Genomic DNA, 15925 nt, shown 5'->3' with positions numbered 1-15925 from the left:
CTTGTTTTTCTTCTTACCAGTGAGTTGACATGACAAAAAAGTAAGCGAATTTTCTGAAAAACCTTGAGATAATTATGAAGAGCTCTTTGCACATCCAAAATATATCAGACTTATTACTTTGAGTGAACATAGCCTTGACAAAAGGGAGGAAGGACGTCCTGAGAATAGTGAAAAATGTATGTTAACCTTAGGAATGAAGAGTGGGTGTATGAAAACCACCACCTAGTTTAAAGGATGAAGACTCTTGATGAAGAGGTCCAAAAGAATTTTTTGTTAAGGCATTCAAATCCAGATGGAGTATTCAGAAGATTATTCCATATTGCCTTCTAAGGTTTATTAACTGTTTTTGCTCTCAGAAAATGCTTAAACCATGAAGAGGAAGAGATTAGTCTTGGTTGTCCACACCCAAAATACTTGATAATATCAAAGAATACTGGTACAGAATGTTGGCCTTCAGACCTAGAGGCAAGAAGAAGGTAGTCAGGGAAAGTGTGGGTCCCTTACTGAATGGGGGATGTGGAAAAAGCTGAAGTAAGTACTCAATGCTTTTTTTGCCTCAGTTTTCACAAACAGATTCAGCTCCCAGACTACTGCACTGGGCAGCACAGTATGGGGAGAGGGTGAGCAGCCCTCTGTGGTGAAAGAACAGTTTAAGGACTATTTAGAAAAGTTCATGGGGTCTGATGCAATGCATCCAAGGGTGCTGAGGGAGTTGGTTGAAACATTGGCCATTATCTTTGAAAACATGGTGATTGGGGAAGGTCCCGGACGATTGGAAAAAGGCAAACAGAGTGATCTAGACAAATTGGAGGACTGGGCCAAAAGAAATCTGATGAGGTTCAACAAGGACAAGTGCAGACTCCTGCGTTTAGCACGGAAGAATCCCATGCACTGCTACAGACTGGGGACCAACTGGCTAGGCAACTCTGCAGAAAAGAACTTGGGGGCTATAGTGGACAAGAAACTGGATACGAGTCAACAGTGTGCCCTTGTTGCCAAGAAGGCTAACGGCATATTGGGCTGCATTAGGAGTAGCAGCAGCAGCAGCAGATTGAGGGAAGTGATTATTCCCCTCTATTCGGTACTGGTGATGCCACATTTGGAGTATTGTGTCCAGTTTTGGGCCCCCCACTACAGAAAGGAGGTGGACAAATTGGAGAGAATTGAGCAGAGGGCAACAAAAATGATTAGGGGGCTGAGACACATGACTTATGAGGAGAGGCTGAGGGAACTGGGCTTATCCAGTCTGCAAAGAGAAGAGTGAGGGGGGATTTGATAGCCTTCAACCACCTGAAGGTGGGTTTTCTAAAGAAGATGGAGCTGGCTGTTCTCAGTGATGGCAGATGACAGAACTAGGAGCAATGGTCTCAAGTTGCAGCGGGGGAGATCTAGGTTGGATATTAGGAAAAAAAATTTCCCTAGGAGGGTGGTGAAGCATTGGAATGGGTTACCTAGGGAGGTGGTGGAATCTACATCCTTAGAGGTTTTTAAGGCCTGGCTTGACAAAATCCTGGCTGGGATGATTTAGTTGGGATTGGTCCTGCTTTGAGCAGGGGGTTGGACTAGATGACCTCCTGAGGTCCCTTCCAACCCTAATCTTCTATGATTCTATGACAAGGAGCTGGACATTACAGTCATTTATACTTCAAAGTGGTGTCAAACACTATCATTGTAATTTGATAGACCTTGATCCCACCTTGACACTGATGACTAAACACAATGTAGGGAAACAGAATTGGGTCCATGCTATCCTGCAGGAAATTTGAAATTTAGCCTTGTGTGCTTGGCTCTGCACCATGCACTGAATTTTCCTTATATTCTAGCATAACACTTTGTAAACTCTTTGGAACAGGGAATCATTCTTTCTGCATTTTTGTACAGTGCCTAGCATAATGTGTGAGCACTACCTGAAATCAAATTTTAAAAAATCCAAATTGGTAGATTTTTTTCCTTGAGGGTCAGAATGTGTTTATAACCACAGACTGGAGTAACTTTTCTTCATTGCTGCCTCTTAATAGCCAAGTGAATTAATGGGGCCCAGATTCTGAGTGGTAAAAGGAATCTTAAATAAATGTGTCTTTCATGGGGGAATGTGAAGAAAAGAAGCAGTGACAGAAGGGAGGATTATTGGGAGGAAAACTGCATAACATGGCCACCAAGATCATAGAGGTGCCTCAAAATAGGTGCTACTAAAAGAAAATGGGGGTATTTTTCAGTCAGATCTCATCTATTCTGAAGATCAGAGTTGCTGAAGGACAGATAGGAGCTCTTTTAGGGCTTGGGAGACTGTGTCTAGGGCAAGCATGTCTGGGAAAGAACATCATGCTTTTAGTATTTTATTTGGATGTAAAGAGATTCCTAAGTAGGTAGGAACACTTCTTAGCTGTTCAGAAGCCTCCATGGTCTCTTTTCCCACCCCATAGGATCCTCTATTGCCATTCCTGACTTGCAGAGACTCCATTCCATGGATTCAACTCTTTCCTGATCAATCAGGTGGACATAGGATGAACTTCCCCTAAGTATTAAGAACTTTTTTATTCTTGTGAAAGGATTTGTAATCCCCACCTTTTTGCTTTGTAGAGGGGAACTATTTCTTTACTGATAACTTTGACAAGAAGCTTCCAGGAAAGCTTTCCCCAAGAATATTTGGAATCTGCCACCAGATATTTAACTTGGAAATCTGTTTTTTGTTATCTCAAATAAAGATGTCATCTGCCCATTGCAAATGTCTTCAGAAGCGAAATGAGTCCAGAAAGAAGCCTTAAATAACAGCTGCTGTTGAAGGAATCTCCGAAACACTGATTTAAGTTTCCTGGATTGTTTTTGGCACTTCCTCCTGGAAATTGTCAGCCAAGGCAAAAATAATTCACGCCAAGTAGGTGGAAGCTGTAGACATTTGGGCTGCAGCCAGTACCTTGCAGTCTTCATGGAGTGCGGATTCCACTCTCCTAACCATGGTTTATCTATCATATGCAGAAATTCTCCTTCCAAAGGAATCACTATGTTCTCTTGAGAACTTTTGAGATTGCTCAGAAAGTCTTTTATATTTATTAAGAAACTCCCATGTACATTTTATGGCATTCTCCAAGAAGCAATGAAATGGGATGCAGTTTGTTTTTAGAGGAAAAGAGAAAGCATTTTCTACTAGCCAGGCAGTCTTGATGTTGTGGCTTGGCTATTTAGGAATTTGATGGTTCTGGATTATTTCATCTAATAGCTTTTAAGGCCAAAAGAGACCATTATTATAATCTAATCTGACATCCTGCATAACAGGACACAGAATTTCCCCTGCATTGAGCCCAGTAATTTATGTCTAAGCTAAAGTATATCTTCTAGAAAAATATCCAGTCTTGATAAAAGCGAGAAAGAATTTACCACATCCCTTGCTGTGTGTTAGAATATAGATATAAAAAATTGCTTTTACTTCAACTTCCAGCCCCTGGATCTTGTTATGCCTTTCCTCAAAGAATATGTAGGTAATGGAGCCTTCAAGGCTTCGGGACGAAAAAACCTCTTTAGTTTCATCTTCAGAACCCTCGGCCGCTGAAGGGTATGATAAATAAGGAGAAGAGTGCTTGTGGTCAGGGGATTTCTGTTTTTCCTCCTATGCTGGTCAGACTCCTCTAAAGGGGAGAAAATGCCTTTTATAGGGTTTTCCTTTTGAGTAAAGAAGTCCGGTTATTATGGGAAGGGTGAACTGAAGCTGGTGCTCAACCACCACATACCCCATTTTGTCTTGGTGTGTGGTGGTTGAAAGAAACATGACCTTTGCCTGTATCATCATCATCATCATCATCATGTATTATCTGTTAAGTACCAACATCAGACCGTAAATTGCTTTAGAGGGAGTCCTGGTTGAAGTCATTAAGGGGTAAACTCAGAGAAGATGACAGCAGCATCATTGAAATTACTGAAGACAATATTTTTGGTTCTCTTTTTACTTGTGACCTTTTCAGTAGAGGATCCTGTTGAGTGGGAAAAGAGACCATGGAGGCTTCTGGAACAACTGAAAAGAAGTGCTCCTTCAAGCCTACTTAAGAAGACTATACTCTTCCATATTTCTTGGTTTAATAATGTAATTCCATATAAATATAAAATGAAGGTTAAGCAAAGCAGTCAGTGAGGAACTATGCCAAAGTTGAGATTGTATGCGAAACCTTCACATTGGGTCACCGTGCATATGCATCATGGTAACATTTCCCAAACACAACATATAAACTTTTTTCCTAAAACCTTACAAAAATATTATATGTAATAACACAAATTTTATTGTCAGAATGGGCCAGAATATCTTTGACAAACAAATTCTGTAACTTCTTCTCTCTAACCAAGTATTTTAATAACTTAGTCCCAGCCAAATATTATAAAATTTATTTTAAAACAGCAGCAAAGCTTCCCTTAACTGGAAATGTAAGTGATTTATATATGCCAGCACATGTTAACTATTACTCTGTTATATTTAGTCTGTACTAAGCTGTGGCTTATTGTGTACTTTTCATTTAAAATAGCTTTCATGGACTGGTTAGGATACAGGCTGATTCACAGTACTACAAGACACCATGTATCTACAATTGTAAAAAAAATATGGCATTTCCCGATTAAATTCTGAAGCATGCAACTATAATGCTCTCTTAATGTAACTGCCTTTATGCAATTTCTATTAAAAACAAAAGAAGAAAAACAAATACATGAAAAGGAGCTTCTCTCTCCATCTCTTTGAAGCTATGCTCAGATGCCAAAAGTCTACCTTTGGTAAGAGACCAAGCATGGAAAATTTCAGCCCAAATTGTGGGACTTAAGAAAAGTTAGGATGACTGAAAACAGTGCTCATTATAAATGACTAAAAGTTATCTTGCAGGCTCTCACAAAGCCTGCATTCTAAATGAGGGCAACTTCTCTCATATCTCATTTTCAGGGAAAATGGAAAGTTACTTACCTGTAACTGGAAGTTCTTTGAGATGTGTGATCCCTGTCTGTATTGAACTGAGGGTTATACACATACACCAAGTGTCCGGAGCCGGAGATTTTGAAAGTAGTAATGCCCATTGGTTTGTGCATGTGCCCCTGCTCCGCCTCATAGTTTTGTCTGAAGCGATAAAGGGAAGCATGGACCAACCATGCCCTTGGTTCCTTCTCCACCACAATTCGAACAGATCCGCAGCAAAGGGGAAGGAAGGCAGGACTGGAATACAGATAGGTACCACACATCTTGAAGAACCTCCAGTTATAGGTAAGTAACCTCCTCTTCTTTACAAATGATAGGCCCTATTGTATTCCACTGAGGGTGATTAACAAGAAATACCTAGTCAGGAGGAGGGGGGCATGAAGAAGATAGTGGAACCGCTGATCAGAGAACAGCTGCACCAAATGAGGCATCCATGGCAGAAGCTCGTACCAAGGCGTAATGTGAAGCAAAAGTATGTGCCAAACTCCACATGCCACCCTACATATGTCCATAAACAGTGTATATTGAAGCATGGCCGTAGTTGATGTTTGTGCTCTTGTGGAGTGGGCTCATACCAAGGGGTGGAGACAGTCTCGAAAACAAAACAGCAAAGAATAATGCATCCTGAAACCCACTTAGAAATCCTATAAGTAGTGATTGTATGTCCCTTAATCCTTTCTGTTATAGTGATAACAGTCTAGGGGGCTTCCCGAATGATTTCATTCTCTGCAGATAGAAAGCCAAGGCCCTGTGGACTTCGAAGAAATGAAGGTGCCACTGCTCTGCTGAGGCATGAGGCTTCGGGAAGAAAGCAGGTAAGTGTATGGGCTGATTTAGGTGAAAGCGGCATATGACCTTTGGCAAAAACTTGGGGTGCATATGCAAGGAAACCTTGTCCTCGGGAACATGGGAAAAAGGGGGGTCAGCCATGATGGCCCACAGTTCTCCTACCCTTCTTGCAGAAGTACTAGCAACCAGGAAGGCAATCTTCATGGACATGAGATACAGGGACCATGAAGCTGAAGGTTTGAAGGGCAAATTCATTAAGGTCAAAAGGATGAGGCAGAGGTCCATTGGGAGGCGATAGGTTGAATGAATAGTTAGGTCCGAAGGAGTCCCTTCCAAAACCTGTTGGTCAATCACAGGGGGATGGAAAGCACTAATAATCACCACGAGCACATTGACAGAATTAAGAGCAAGACCTGATGCCTTCAGGTACAGAAGGCAGTCCAAAAGATGGGAAATGTCCATGTTTTCAGGGGTAAGACCCCTATTGGGCCCAGGAAGTTAAACATTTCCACTTAGCTTGATAGGAATGCCTCGTGGACTCTTTCCTGCTACTCGAAAGGCTGTTTTGTACTGCCGATGAACATTCCCCATTCTAACGAAGATGCACATCCAAAAACCAAATTCTGAGGTGAAGCGTCTGTGAATTAGGATGTCTGACCTTACCACTGTGTTGCCTGAGTAGTTCTGGGAACGTTGGCAGTGGAAACCAGGGAACATTAACATGTAGAGAAGGAGGAGAAACCAGTACTAGTAAGGCCAAAACAGGGCAAGTAGAATAATCGTGGCCCTCTCCCACCTGATTTTGTGGAGGACTAGTGGCAGTAGTGGGGAAAAAGCATAGATGGTCTGGTCCAACAACTCGATGATGAGGGCATCTCCCTGGGAATGGGCATCGAGGCCTCCACTGGAGCAGTACTGGATGCATTTGCTGTTGTCATGGGAAGCAAAGAGGTCCCTGTTTGGGATCCCCCAATGGGCAAAAGCATTACTGACTACTGTGTTGTGGAGCTCCCATTAGTGGTCGGCCATGAACTGCCTGCTCAGAATCTGCAATCACAGTCTGAGTCCTGGGAAGATAAGATGTTGACAACAGGATCTTGTGGGTGATGCACCAATCATAAATGAATCACTTCTCCACAAAGTGCTGGTGACTACATGCCCCCTTGTTTGCTGATGTATTAAACAGCTGTGGTGTTATCTAACATGATGAGCACATGACGGAATAGAATGGATGGGAGAAAAGCGTGACGCCCTCTCCACTGCTCAAAGCTCCAGAATGTTGATGTGCATCCAGGATTCTGGAGTGGTCCAAGTCCCCTGTGTTATGTATTCACCCATGTGGGAGCCCCAGCCGGCAAATGACAGGTCTGTGATGATCATCATGCTTGGAGAGGATGGGATGAAGGGTATTCCAGTGCTGACCTGACCAGGGTCCATCCACCATTGAAGGGAGGAGAGAACCTCAGAGGGGACTGTAAGGAGGAGGTCCATGTTATGGTAAATGGGAGAATAGGCTCTCTGGAGCTACAGCTGCAGAGAGCAAAAGCAAAGAGGAGCAAAAGTGTACAGGCCACCATCTGGCCAAAGAGAGAAAGGCAAGTTCTGGCCAGAACAGGAGGGCTGGTGATCACTTTGGTAATCAGCTCCTGCAGGATCTGGAACCTTTCCTCAAGTAAGTAGGCTTATGCTGAGACTGCACTGATGCACGCCCCCAATGAATTCTAGGGACTGTGGGGATCCAAAGTTGATTTTTCTACATTTATGCTCACCCCCAGGGAAGAGAGGAGTAGGAACAGCATGGAGGTTGAGCCTTCCCTTTGGATCATGCTACTAGTAGCCAGTCATCAAGATATGGGAATATAAGCACCCCTTTACACCAGAGGTGGGCTGCCACTACAGAGAAAATGGAATACCCAGGGAGCAGTGGTGAGTCCAAATGGTAGAACCCTGGTATTGGAAATGTCAAGGGCCTGCCATGAATCTCAAGAACCTTCTGTGGGTAGGATAAAGATCTATGTGAAAATAGGTATCCTGCACATCAAGAGCTGCAAACCACAGGCTTCTTTCCAGTGAAGTTACAATGGATGCTAAGGTGACCATACGAAACTTTGGCTTGCATATGAAGTGACTGAGACAATGGAGGGCTAAGATTGGTCGCTAGCCATCCTCTCTCTTGGGTACTAGAAAATCGGTGAAATCCTGAGCCCTGATAGGTCATAGGAACCTGACAAGGCATAGGAACAGTAGGATGCAAGGTGGCTGACAGCTCTCTAGGTGCACTCAGAAATATCACTTCTACCAAGACTGAGTGTTGGTGTGCTGAAGACTATGATGGCAGACCTGAAGGATGGAAACATTGAGTCTTTTGCTGCTTGTAAGGAGGTTCATAGAGATGTTTATGGAAAAACTGAAGAGTTCTGAACTGTTGTGCAGGTGGTGGGCAGCAGAACTTGTGCTTGGGCACTGGCAAGTAGATACCCAGCAATTGTAGAGTGGTTCTGGAATCTTTGAGAGAGCTGGAGGGAATCGTCAGTCTTCTGACTGGAGAGGTGAAATTCATCAAAAGGGAGGTCTCTCAATGGTATCCTGCACTTCCCTGGGGAAACCAGATGAATGCAGCCACGATTCCCTCATGACTATTCCAGTGGTCATTGTGTGTGATGAGGTGTCCACCTCATCCACCATGGACTGTAGTGCTGTCCTCACAACCACTTTGCCTTCCCTCCAAGACAGTCTGGAAACGGGCACGGTCCTGTTGGGGAAGATTGTCTGCAAAGTCCGCCAACTGGCCATAAGTAAGAAAGTCATATTTCGCTAATAGTGTCTGGTAGTTAGAAATCCGAAATTGAAGGCTAGCCAAGGAGAAGACCTTGCAGCACAAAAAGTCCAGTCGCTTACTCTCTCTATCTGCCGGGGTGGAGCATGAGTGTTGCTGGCTGGCCCACTCCATCGCTGCCTGTATCACCAGGGAATTAGGTGAGGGAGAGAAAACAGAAACTCAGACCCCTTCACTAGTACATAGTACAGGTGCACAAATGGCCGGTGTGTGCCAGATGGCTGAAGAATGGCATCACTGATTGGTAGGGACACTCAGGTTGGTACCGAGGCATGTAAAATATCAAGAAGCTGATTTTGTTTGTCCTACATTTCCTCCAGTGGAATGTGGAGAGCCTCAGCCACTCTTGTAACAGATCTGGAATTGACAGTAATCATCCAGAGGCAAGAAGGGAGCAGAATACACCGTGGCATCTGCGGACAACGAAGGGACTTGCTTTGCTTCCGGTGGTACTATAGGAAACAGGCTAAGCAGTTCATCTTCCAACACTGGTTCCAAACGCCTACTTGATGATGGTCGAAGAAGCAAAGCTCCTCTCGTGCTGAATCAGAAGGCTCTGAAGGTGGATACTGAGGCCAGGACCCCAGTATGGCCAACAAAGCAAATCCACTGGTTGCTGGGGAGGTCTCCAAGGAGCTGGGTGCCAGTGGCTCCTTTGCTGGGAAAAGGGAAGGTACTGCCACTGAGTTTGCAGAGCCTTTGGATAGTACTGGTGATATGGGAGGGCAGACTCTGCTCCATCTGAGTCCTGAAATGCCAAGAAGCTGTAGCCCAGTTCGAAGGGTGGCACCATGGGAACTGCATGAGTCAGAGGGAAGCTAGCAGGAACTTGAGCAGAAGGAGGTAAGTCCAAGGTGGGAGAACACTCTTAGGGGGTGACTGGAATGCAAACCATGGAGACCTCACCTCCTCCAAAGCAAAGAGTTCATGAAGCTCAGCCTGGTGTCAATGGCAAGTGCTGCTCCGCATTTAGAATCAGAGTTGTGGCCGGGATGGAGGACCATCTCGGAAATGAAGGTTCCCTTGATTCAGTGGTGCAGAACTGGAAGGTGTACCTTGATCAGTGGACAGAACCAGCGGATACAGCGGTCTGCTACTTCTTGGAACTAAGTTCAGTCCCTAATTCTCAGGCCATCAAGGGCTAATGACAATGTGGATGCAGCACACAGCCTCTGGAGGGAAAGGGGAGTATCCCATGATTCACCAATAATTCTTCTGGCTAAATCAAGGATAAGCACATGGCTATGGAGGGAGCTACTTCCAATTGTCTTCTGACTGCAGGATGTCACCACAACAAGAGATCTTGGAAAGCAGGGATGAAGTGAAAACAGAACCTGGAAAGAATTCACTGGATGTAGAAGATTGCTGTAAGAAAATGTTCTAAGTGAATTCAGTCCTCATGAAATAGCACTAGCCAAAGTCAGATACATTCATACAACACCTACCTATGAAATTTCCCTACAATTCACCTGAGTCCTGAACTGCAACCAGTCACCCACTATCCTGATCTTGGCCCTTCTGCACAGACACCAGCTATTGTGAAAAAGTAAGCCAAATTTTGAGGTTATCATCACTGATGATAATGCTAAGTGGAAATCAGGATGACATCAAAACCTTACTTTTCACTAGTGATCCAAGAAAAGATAAGAGTACTGCTTTTCAAGAGGAAAAAGGGTAGCACATTAACTCACTGTCTGTCCCAGCCCCCCATATATGATGTTAATGCATACGTGCAAACAGAGAAACCTCCTGGTTGGCTTAAAGATTGCTGGAGACAGAAAACCAAGTAAAATTACAGTAAGGATTCCCATTTCTATATATACATACTCTTTTTACGGGGCTGAGATGGTGATGTGGATTGTGAAGTGGTGCCATTAGTGCCGCTCTCCTCTTCCTCTTTAGGTTCCACCTTTATATCTAGTTTCTTTTCTTCTACCTCCATTGGCTCCTGTTTTGACTCTGCCACATCTATTTCTTCTTTTACTTGTGCAGATCCTTGTAAATCCTCCTCCAGCTTAAGAAAGGAAGAGACAAGATGAAACTACACCTATAATGTCTCAAACTACAAGTTCTATCAGTTTAGTGTCAGTAGCCTACTACCCAATAAAGCACCATAACATTGGTTTTCACTCTGGTGCTCGCCCTGAGTTTTCCATTAATTAACATTTTCTTTCATCAACTTAGCGCACTGATTCCAACTCATCTTATTTTAGCTCCTATATATTATTGCTCTAAATTAATTGTAAAGGAATTTCACCTACCTCAGTCTTAGGTTCCACTTGTGTTTCACAAAGCTCTGGCTCAGTTTCTTCATTTTTAACCTCTGGTTTGCTTTCTAGCATTGGTGCATCAGGTCCCAGTTGCTGGGAGTTGGTATCAGCACTAGCAACTGACCCTGGGGTGGTCACCCTGTTATCAATACTAGCTGCTGCCTGGGATAGCTGATGTAAAAAGGTACAAAATCAAAACATTGAGGAAATATATAGAAATATGAATGTGTCTTGCTAAGAGGAATTTTGTTCAAAATATACACAAAAGAATAATCTGAAATAGTGCCACCCTTGGATCTGATACTCACTAAAACCAAACTCTGGATACCAGAACACAGATCTCTGATTATACAGAGATAAAGACAGGAATGCATTTATCATCTGATGCATTAGCATCTTCTGTTGATAAAAAGCTGTATGGGTATAGTACACAATGGATTATCATACACTCTCTTTCTACCCATCTTTAAAATCTTTGTGTGAATTTAATGATCATGAAGGTGAAAGACTAATGATCCTGAGTGCAGCCAAACACAGCACAGGCAGATTATATACAAGCTTCCCACGCACAGCTGTAGAAACATTCTGTAGTATTTTTAATCCTAGTATTGGAAATCACTAACTAAAATGGCTGCTGAGAACATTTGGATGAATGTATTTTGTTTGCATATGATTAAAAATATATAAATAAATACATGTTCTAAAATTTATCTTCCACTATAAACAGAAGTTACTGTTATAATGGTATAAGGATCCTGGAATCCGTAACTCTATGGCACAGTACTATATAGGGGAAAATTCCTTATTGCATGTTTAGATTTTGGTTGCATTTGGACCAAATAAACTATCTGATACTTACTGGAGTGCCAGGAGGTTGTGCCTGCACAGATGTTGGTTGTTGCTGAGATGGTTGTGGGGTTGGCACAGACTGGGGTTGTACCGGGGTCTGAGGTTGTGGTGTAACTTGAGCCTGTGCTGCAGTTTGTCCTGTAGGGGTACTTTGTGTTTGTGTTGCATTTGGAACAGAGCCAGGTGTGGGTGTAGGAGTCTGTCCTGAAGATGAGACTGGTGTGGATGGCTGAGTAGGTGCTGCTGGCTGAGGAGGAGTCATTCCAGGTGGTGTTTGGTGTTGGATAGGTGGCTTGCCAGCTGCAGTGGATACAGGAGGTGCAGTCTGATGTAGAGGTGGCTGGGTCACTGGTGGACATGGTAATTGACCACTCTGTGGTCCTAGCATATTCATGGAGTTTGGAATAGCAGCACTGGGAACCTGCCCCTGCTAGAAAAAGACAGTTCTTAATGTATTTATGTTGCTTCAAAATTGAGTCATATTTATTTGTAAATTATAAGAGCATTAAATACCTTACAAGATTAGCAGTTTAGATCACCATAAATTTTTTCACATTTATTTATTTACAGTAACGAAGTGTTGCTATCTCAAATGCACAGATACTGACCACATCAAATCACCAATAACTTTCAATATCTTTTGCTCAAAGCTTTGCCCCCAAATCTGATTTAGTTCTGCTCCTTTTATGTTGTTCTACTGGCATAAAGGAGATGGAGCCCAGATAGTGCTCCCATAGGTAACCATTCAAGAGCTGAGTTGTGCTATGGGCTGGGTACGGGCTAGGATTCAGAGGATACCAAGTGGCTTATAGCTCCCCACAATCTATGCTGCACCCACTGAGCTACACAGCTCAGGAGGGCATATCAGTATTGTGGCCCTTGCGTTTACCATACACAATACATCTGAAAATGTAACTGTTTATACCCTAACTTGAATATTTTGGATATTCAAAAGGACTACGGATCCACATTTCAGTCCAGTAACACTACAAAATGTAAATAGTACAATATAAATGACATGGTATGTGTATATGTTTTGAGATTATATATTTTACTAAATGGCACATTGGACAAACGAGAACGGGTGGAGGAAGAATAGGGAGAGTAGACCTTGCTAATATGCATTCATCTGATTTCTATTTAAAATCTTCATACAAGTGTTTTTAAATATTTGTATAAATCTAAATAAATCAATATAAAGAAATATTAATGAATTATCTGTAGTAAAATATCCAATTGTTAAAATGCTTTTATATTGCCTTATAAAAATTATTTTTTGAGGGATACTGTTTCTCTCTCTATCATGTATTCAAGACTTTCTCCAGGAGGGTCAATGTTTTTTATTTTAAAATCCACATGCAGAATGTTCAACTACTAAACAACCAAATCACTTGAATGAATTTCTGTAGTAACCTGGAAGACAATTGGTGATAGACAACAATTTCCCATTCAGATGTAACTAGTTTAAAAAAATAATTGTAAGAGGATGGCTTTGACTACATACTTTGTTGCAGTCCATGACTTAAAATAATAGCTACTAAAGTCTGCACACAAAAAAAGTTGGAGCATATGGATTACTCAGATATAATGGGGGAAACCTTGAAAATAACAATCATGTGCCATAAATTAACTTTTCCTGTTATTCCCCCCTAAAATTCATATGATAATATGAATTACAGAATTTACACCAGGAGTTGGGTGGAATTTTTTCCTAAATTAATACACTTGAAGTTTATGTAGACGCTCATGGAAACACTTGGAATGCAGAAGAGATCCTTAAATTGCAGAAAGAAAAAGTGAATGACAGGCGGGTCTCTGAGAAGCTGGTTAAATTGGAGGAGTATAATGAACACTGGACATACAAATATAATGCAAACTGCATGAAGCAAGATTTTTGAAGAAAATTAGACTAAGATAAACCATATTTCAGAAAATGAATTCTACCTGTGAAACTCCTGCCTGGGCTGTTGACTGACCCATGCCTACGTTGTTCACATTCAGAGCCCCACTTGATGATGGGAATTGATTTTGAGGCAGGAACTGGTTTTGGGTAGGAGCCTGACCCATCATAGTACTGGAATGTGCTCCCATCATGTTTTGTGGCTGAGGCATTCGGGAAGGAGACATTGCCATCTAAATTTAAAAACAAAAATATCAGTTATTAAAAAAATAATTATGTAGCCATAAAAGGAAAACAAACTAGATGATTAGCCAAAAGGTCTGAGGAAAAAAAATAGTGACCTCATAAATCAAAGGGAGTTTTGGACACATGTATGATGTCAGCATTTGCCTCACAACGAACTACTGAATGAACTACTCAAAGTGGAAAAAATCCTGAAGTTATATTCAGAATACTAAATTCTATAATTCTGTTCTTTGGGCTAACAAAGATAAGTAATATGTCAGAACTCTTAAAATATATTTTAAATTTCCTGAAAAAATGAAATCAAGATTTTAAGTGGTACCAGGATACATTAGATGGCTACAGTTCTTGGAAGCACCAAGCTTCTTTCTCCCAGAAAACACAAGTTACTATTATACCTCTGATGTCCTCTTCCCACCCCAAGTATTCATATTTCGTATGGTAAATTTAAATATTGGAAACAAACAAACAAGTCAGTAAGAAAAAATTATGATAGCAAAGATGAAAGATACATTTCTCTAAACCATTAGCATGATATTCAAATGAACTAGCAGCCACATGACATTTCCACACCAGTCTAAACATGGCTTTTCTAAGGGATCTTTATTATAAAAATTGAGGAAATTCTTAAGTGGAATTAACCTATAATAAGAACTTGAGGAAAGCAAATACGAACCGCTGGAACAGAGCTCATGTTGTTCATTTGCACAGGATGGTTCATTGGAGAAGCTGCACGGGGTCCCATGGGTGCCTGTGGCATCTGTACATTCCCTATGGACATGGGGTTAAACTGATTCATTCCTGCAAAATGCACCCCCAAAACAGCTCATTAGGAACAAGTCACCAGCCACTTACGTGTAGTACAGTCACCAGCCTATAGTATCATAATTCAAATCAATTATGGTAAAAAAACATTGCCCACACACTGCCAGAGAGGTTTGAGGTGGGTAATTTTATGCAACTAATTACAATTCTGCCTCAAGCTGTCAGAAAAGCAATAACCATTCCTCACATTCAATATTGTTCCTTAGTGCAAAATGGTCACTAACGAAGACATGCTGGACAGGGAGAAATGTTTAGGGAAAACCAACACAAACTTGTCTTAAACAAACACTCAAGGGACAAACAAATCAAGGTGATGCTCTTTAAAGGAAAAGTAGTACTATACTCAATGCTTTTAGGAAAACGTGCGGGGGAGGGTTCCTAAGACAGGAGTGGCATAGAAAGTGTAATGCATTGTTCAGGTTTCACCCTAAGTAAGAAATTCTCAAAGTAAGCCATCTAAAGTACACACTGAAGGCAATCACACTGCCCAAGTTGGAGTATAAACCAAAATAATATTACAACCAGCAACTGCCAAAACAAACAGCTCCCCCCGCCTCCAAAAAACAACCCTAATAAATGCTGGTAACCGGCATAAAATTTATCATAGGCTTAATATTTACAGATATATATGTGCCTGTTCAAAAAACTTTTCTTTTCCTGCCCAAAATAAGTAACAAAATGCTAGATGTGTCATTAAACAGAGCACCACATCATAGCTCCAAAGGGTTGAGATACAGGTTTCAATTTACTAGATTCCATAACAGACATTAAATCATGGATTACATAAAACCTTGACTACTACTTAGGAAGATGAAATATCTAAACTTTCAGTACTTTTCAGGGAAAGCAGATGGAACAAGGTTACTGAATTCCTCTAGAACTTGTATGGGATTAACCAATTAATAATGAGAAAATTCCCAGTTAACAAGTATCTTCTGGGCTAACAGGGTTAACTGACAAAGAAGCACAGAAAATGAAAATGATTTAGCATACTTCACAATGACAGATAAAGTAAGTGAGAGTACTGCTGATTCCCTTCCTTTCTCACAAGTGCTAAGTTACTTTCTAACTCTATGCAGACATTAGCCCTGTTGAAGATAAACTATTGGACACGTCTTGTTAACTCTTGAGATACCACTGTGATAAAGCCTGGTAAAGTGTGTGAGCTGGCAGACCAGATGCCAGCTCATGCCAAGGCCCCTAGGCCTCACTGAACACTGACAAATGCATAGATGGAAACCAGTCTGGCTTACCTGTGTGTTAGAATT

At 41.8% G+C, this 15925-nt stretch overlaps 1 protein-coding gene across 5 annotated transcripts in view; it reads right to left on the bottom strand.

The window, feature by feature from the left end:
* The window catches only part of CREBBP (CREB binding protein), a 175012-nt gene that overhangs the window by 41093 nt on the left and 117994 nt on the right, over positions 1 to 15925 (bottom strand). For 3 of the 5 annotated variants that reach the window (XM_067551124.1, XM_067551127.1, XM_067551128.1), the window contains exons 12-16: positions 14509 to 14633; positions 13634 to 13822; positions 11700 to 12119; positions 10832 to 11011; positions 10398 to 10584 (exon numbers count right to left, since the gene is read on the bottom strand). In XM_067551124.1, the coding sequence (XP_067407225.1) occupies positions 10398 to 10584; positions 10832 to 11011; positions 11700 to 12119; positions 13634 to 13822; positions 14509 to 14633 (1101 nt within the window). The remainder of the gene's footprint in view (positions 1 to 10397; positions 10585 to 10831; positions 11012 to 11699; positions 12120 to 13633; positions 13823 to 14508; positions 14634 to 15925) is intronic. The other 2 variants (XM_067551125.1, XM_067551126.1) reach the window with 2 other exon arrangements.

Source organism: Emydura macquarii, unplaced genomic scaffold (assembly GCF_026122565.2).
Source record: "Emydura macquarii macquarii isolate MOO-44397 ecotype Brisbane River unplaced genomic scaffold, CSIRO-AGI_Emac_v2 contig_1348, whole genome shotgun sequence".
Classification (NCBI taxonomy): domain Eukaryota; kingdom Metazoa; phylum Chordata; order Testudines; family Chelidae; genus Emydura; species Emydura macquarii.
This window is presented reverse-complemented; position numbering and strand designations above follow the sequence as displayed.